This window comes from Myotis davidii, unplaced genomic scaffold (genome assembly GCF_000327345.1).
Source record: "Myotis davidii unplaced genomic scaffold, ASM32734v1 scaffold960, whole genome shotgun sequence".
NCBI classification, from domain to species: Eukaryota; Metazoa; Chordata; class Mammalia; order Chiroptera; family Vespertilionidae; genus Myotis; species Myotis davidii.
Window position 1 is genome coordinate 2765131 of NW_006293003.1, and position 6192 is coordinate 2771322.

General features: G+C 61.8%; 1 protein-coding gene across 1 annotated transcript in view; it reads right to left on the reverse strand.

Moving 5' to 3' along the window:
• The window catches only part of LOC102773829, a 37701-nt gene that overhangs the window by 19500 nt on the left and 12009 nt on the right, over positions 1-6192 (reverse strand). Inside the window, exons 4-5 of the mRNA XM_015565801.1 lie at positions 1755-1884; positions 676-803 (exon numbers count right to left, since the gene is read on the reverse strand). Of these exons, the coding sequence (XP_015421287.1) occupies positions 676-803; positions 1755-1884 (258 nt within the window). The remainder of the gene's footprint in view (positions 1-675; positions 804-1754; positions 1885-6192) is intronic.

A 6192-nucleotide genomic window follows, 5' to 3' on the forward strand; every position in this document is an offset into this window, starting at 1 on the left:
TCTTCCCACCCGCGACCCTGCGCCGCCCATCCCTGTCCTGTCTAACTCCATCTTCCGCCTGGATGGAGCCAGGGGCCAGTTTCTCCAGGAAGCCCTCCCAACCCACAGGGTGGCTCAGGGTATGCCAGCACACACACATACGCACATATGCACACACACACACACACACACACACACATGTGCACATGCATGCACGCAGCGCCTCGGGGCAGGGTGTGAAGGAATGAAGAAGCAGGGAAGACCCCTGCTGAGCCCAGAACCAGCCAGGCCGTGCGGCCTGAGCCCTGCTTGCATGCCCCTGCCCTTCATTTGCAGGAAACGCTGGGCCTCAAAGCGAGCCAGGCAGAGCCAGGGAGGGACGGAGGGACGGGGGGGCGGGGGGGCAGTTGGTCCTGACCCTCGGGGCACAGGTAGGCGGAGTGTGGGCTGCAGAACCAGAGCTTGGGTCCAGCACAGGGCTGTGTGGCCTTGGGGATCACAGCTCTGGGGGTCCCAGAGCCCTCCTCTGCAGAACAGGGGCGTGGCTCCTGCCTCACAGTCCTGGGCTGGACCCTGCTCAGAAGTTTCCCTGGGATGAGGCATGACCTCCCTCCTCCCACCTCCCACATGGAGGGCACACACGGGGGGCTGGTCAGACCCAGCTGGACCCTGGGCACACAGGAGCCTCTGCCTTACCCGTCCACGGTCAGGAGCCACCAGCTCTCCCAGGAGCCCAGCTGCCGTCTCCAGGCTGGGCACCAGCTCCAAGGGGCCTTGTCCAGCCTCGACGCCGCCCCAGGCGCAGGGCCCCTCAGCGGGTGGGACTGGGGAGGGACAGGACCCCGAGGTTAGAAAGACCCTCCTAGGACCCTGCCCGGGATTGTCGCCAGTGGCCCTGCCCCTGCTGCTGGGGCTGGTGGCACTGCCCTCTGACTCACACCCTTCCCATCCCGAAGGCCCATGAGGCCTGAAGATCACCATCGCCCTCCAGGGAAGGTGCCAGGCGCTCAGAGAGGGGACGTGACCGTCCCGACGGGCAGTGGGTCTGGGTCTGGCCGCCACTTCTAACCACAGAGCTCATGCGGGTGACACAATCCACACCTTCCTCCTGGCTCCCTCATGGCCACACGGTCGCCATCCCACCTCCAGCCCCCACGGTCGGGGTGCGGACCAAGGAGCCGATTCCTGGGCTCCCAGCAGGCAGACCTGTGCCTTCCAAGGATGATTTTGACCTTGTTGGCTGGTCAGCGCGGCTCCCGGAAAGGGGGCAGAAGGGGAGCGGGCCTTGGGGGTGAGCGGCTGGTGGGTACGCATGATCCCTCCTGTGCACCTGGCCTTGGGGGACTGTGCGGAAACCACAGACACCAGGGGGTCCGGTGGCTCTGGGGCTGCCGGGAGCAGCGGCGTGTGCAGAAGGGACCTGGAAGCTGTGGCTGAGACTGTCATCAGGGACATAGGTTCCCGTCGGGGACAAGGGGCTGCTAAGGCCAGCAGCTCCCAGGCCTGGCACCTGGCGGTCACTGGGGTGGGGTGGGGACAGAAGAGCTCGGCCTTCTGGGGGGACAAGCACCTGAGAGGCCTGTGGCCCGTGCTGGCGGGCGTGTCATGGGCACGGTGGGCTCCGACCCCTTCACAGCCGTGTGACACTGAGCAGGGTCGCACCTCTCTGAGCCCCGGCTTCCTGTCTGCAGTCGGGACGGCCCCCCTGCATCATCAGGTGCTGTCAGTGAGCTAGCCCAGTGGTGGGTGCTCCACGCACCGTGGCTCCCACATACCTGCGGAGGCGTGCGGTCCCGGGGCCACGTTGGGGTGGGGAGGTGTCTGCCAGCCTGGGCGTCCGCCGGCCTCCAGTGCCTCCTCCCAGGGCAGGAGCAGCCACTCGTCCTGGACACGGCCCCAGGCGTCCTTCAGGAAGACACGGAATCGAGAGCTGAGTGTCCATCCAAGCCGGTCCCCATGCGTCCCTCCCAACGGATGTAGTGGGAACCCAGGGGAAACTGAGGCTCAGGGAGCAGAGGCCCATGGCCTGCTGCCCTGTCCCGTGCACCCCTGTCCCATGAAGCCCTGTCCCATGCAGTCCTGTCCCATGCAGCTGTGTCCTGTGCAGCCGGTCCCGGCTCCTGGCCCTACAGCCCTAACTGCCTCCTGTTAGCACCAGGCTCTGTTCCACAGACAACTAGGGGCTTGTCCGCCAGCCAGGACACCTCTGGGCTCCGGTCCCCTCTCCCTCCTATTCCCACTGTGTCCCACCAGGGGCTCTGGGCAGTCCTGTCCCTCAAATGCCAACGAGTCCAGATGCTACAGCCAATACCCTGGGGCGGCGCCCCTGCCCTCAGGCTCTCCCCAAGCTGGGCGGGTGTGCAGCGAGGCGCCCCCTGCAGGGCACTATAACACGGCGCCTTCTCGCGGCTGCAGGGGAGGCGTGGGGCCGCAAAAGACGCAGCTCTGCCCACCACCCACACGCCCTGCCCCGGGCTACTGCTAACCCGTCCTAACGGTGCTGTCTGCTGCCCTTCTGCCCACACCAGACCTTGAGGTCCTTCTGGAGGGGAAGTTAGCTCCATCCGGTCTGCACCCTCACCTTAGCCTAGCACACAGTAGGTGCTTAACGCATGTGTGATAGCCGGATGCGGAGGCAGAGCCTGCAGACAGGCAGGTGTTTAGACTCCCTAGTGCATCTATGGGCAAACATTTACCAAGTCCCTACGATGTGCCAGAGGCTGTTCCAGATGAGGGAGACAGAAGTGAACAGGTACTGCCCCCCGCACCTGTCCCCCGGGTGCTGCCCTCTCCCAACAGACCCTGCATCAACCCCTAGCTGAGCCTCCTGCTCAGAGCCGCCCGGCTCCCTCAGGCTCCAGCGCTGAGACAGGCCCTGGAGGCCACCATGGGGTCACAGGCTGACGGACACTCCTCACCCTGGCCCCGGCTCCCACTCACAGTGGCCTCTCCCCCAGCCGCCTCCCCACCCGCCCTGGCTGGCCTGCCTCCGCGCGCCTGCCTCTGCTGTCCCTTCTGCCTGGCTGGCACGTAACTCCTGGGGGAGGGTGCTCATCGCCTGCTGCTTGCTGGGCAACCTCCCCCTCCCCGCCACACACACACACACACACACACACACACACACACACACCCTCAGCCCCAGCCCCGCCCTTCCACACGCTCACCTACTAGCAATCCCACTGAACTGCAAATGGGGCAGGCTGCTCTCCTGTTTCCAACCTTCCATGCTTCCCGCTGCACTGAAGGAGAAGCCCACCCCCACCTGCTTGGTCCGCTCCCCCTACCCCATCTCTGCTCCTCCCACAGCCCCTCTCCCTCCTGCCTCAGAGCCTTGTGCCCTGCTACCTGCTGCGGGCACCTCTCCTCCCATGGAGGGCACCCAAAAAGACGACGCTACACCCCTTTCATTGCACACGTGATGAAATCAATTCTCAGAGAGGGAGAGAAACTTGCCCAAGGTCACACAGCGCACACAGTGGGAGGACAGGAGTGAGCTCGGGGCTCTGAACTGGATCCAGCACCCCCCCCCCCCTGCTTCCCGCACTTCTCTGCTCTGACTGGTCAACCCTTCCTGCTTTCCCCACTCACAGGAGCATTCGCCTGTAACTTTGCATGGTTTTCGCTTTACCTTTACTTTGAAAGATAAGCAAAAGGAGGAAAACAAGGAACTCGGTGAAACCCAGACACACACGCTGTTCGTGTGCTAGACGGTGCCCTGCGGGCTTTTCCCGTGCAGACGCACTCACAGTCTCCCCAGAGCCAGGAGGCTCTGTTCCTAAGAGCGTGGGTTTCGGTCTGTGCTTCTCCTGTGATGTTTTTAAGGATCATTTTCTCACAAGTTCTTAAGGCCTTAATCAGGCCCCCAGGGGACTTTGGGTTGTTCCGAATGCTGACCAACGAGGAAAAGTGCTGAGGGAGTTTAACGTCTGAGAAACAGACAGGATAGAGTGCAGTCTCGAGGTCTGGCCTGTTGGAATCTAGCTAATGGAACCGGGCTGACCTTTTCGTGTCAGGTGACTGGCCTGTCATCGGGCCTTTTACGTCGTCAGTTGTATGTTCACCGCTTCCGCCTGTGTTTCAGTTTTCACACGATGTCTTAAAGCCCTCGCTTGCTGCCGGAGTGAGGGTCAGAGGTGAACCGGCGGTTCTGCCCACAGGCAGGCAGACAGTCGCAAGGAGGGGCGGCCAGCGCTCCCTAAGCAATGACAGATTCCGGTCGCTGCCACCAGGGGTCGCTCCACTCACACTGCGGGGCCGGCCGAGAGGCTGGCGGAGCGCCCAGCCTTCCTGATGCCGCTGTCACCCAGGACGTGGCCTCAGCTCTAAAATAGCAGCCTGACGCTGGCAAATGAAAGATTGTGACTTGTAATCCCCTGGGGTCAGCCTCCCACTGCCCTCGGGGCCAGGCCACGGCCTCTGGCTGGAGCAGCCGGCCACCAATTGCCACTGTCTGCACCTATGTGCGTCTCCCCTGAACGCTCTGAAGGCCAGGTCGGCTCCCCTCTCCAGCCCAGGGCCCGGCACATGGCAGCGCCAGGGCACACTTGCTAAAAAGCGCAGGGCATGGGGCGGGGGGTGGTGGCAAACTCCTCTTTGAGGGGACAATTTACATATTAGCCTTTTATTATATAGGGGTGATTTCAGAGAGGAAGAGAGGGGGAGAGAGAGAGAAACATCAATGATGAGAGAGAATCATTGGTTGGCTGCCTCCTGCACACCTCACACTGGGGATTGAACCCAGTCTGCAACCCGGGCATGTACCTGACCGGGAATTGAACTGTGACCTCCTGGTTCATACATGGATGCTCAACCACGGAGCCACGCCGGCCGGGGAAACCACAGTCCTTTTTAATTCCTTTCACCCGGGACCTGGGCAGAAACACCTCCCCAAGCTCCTCCCAGGCCCGGGTTTGTCCTTGGAGTGGCCGTCCTTCCGGGACTGGGACTCAGAGCGGCCTGCACTAGAAACCGTGAAGTGTGTGCCCGGGCAAGGCCTTGCCTCCACGGGCTGTGGGTTTGGCGACAAGGACACTGATCCCTGCAGCTACCTGCTGATGTCAGTGAAGTTCTATGTGGGAAATTACTGTTTAAATATGAAGCCAATAAGTTATCTTCTCATAACTCTCACTGTGAAACTCTCACTGCGACACCCAGAACATATCAGATGCCATCAGCAGATGGCCAGGGTGGCGGCGAGGCGTGCACCTCACTGCACTCCTTGGGTGAGTGACCTTGCCACTGCCTCAGATACTACACTTGATCTTAGCCAAAAGGCCGAGAAGCAATGTCCCCCGGCCCCCCGCCTCAGTCTCCTCATCTGCACAGTGAGGATCAGTAATCCTACGGGTCCTTGTAGGGCAGCGGTTCTCAACCTGTGGGTCGCAACCCCTTTGGCGGTCGAACGACCCTTTCACAGGGGGCACGACACCTAAGACCATCCTGCATATCAGATATTTACATGACGATTCATCACAGTAGCAACATGACAGTGATGAAGTGGCCACGAAAATAATTTTATGGTTGGGTCACAACATGAGGAACTGTATTTAAAGGGCCAGAAGGTTGAGAACCACTGTTGTAGGGTATCAGCAGATGCTTGCAGGGAATGTAGCACCGGGCCAGGCATGCAGCAAGCAAGCAATGGACGCAGTTTCGGTAATGATCTGCCCGATGCACGCGTCTCTGGGGCTGGCCCTGCCCGTTTCCCAGTGCCTGTACGTCACCCCCAGCATTGCCCTGCGGTGATCCCTTCAGCTACAAGTTTCCATTGCCCATGGACCCTGGCATAAACATCTCCTTACGTTCATTCAATCCCTGAGCAGAAGCCCCCTCCGAGCCCTCCCGGGTGAGTCACCTGCTCGCCAGCCGTGGCCGGCACCGGGATTTAGGGCCGAATGGGTCCCAGCTGGTGACGAGGAAGAAGGCGAGCAGAGGAGGAGAGGCGGCCAGGCCTGTCCCAGTGAGATGGGGCCACCAGAGGTGGTCATGTCGCCACGGGGGCACCAAGGAGAGAAGGAGCTGCCGTGAGGTCAGGGGAGTCTTCTTAGAGGAAATGACCTTCCCACCCAATGAGGAGAAGGTAGCAGGGACTTACTGGGCGGCCTGGGGAGGGGACAGTGGAAGCTTCTAGGCACGGGGACAGCATGCAGGCTGCAAGAGCCTGGCGCACGCAGGGGCCTGCGGGGGCGCAGGGTGCGGGCGGGGCAGGGGAGG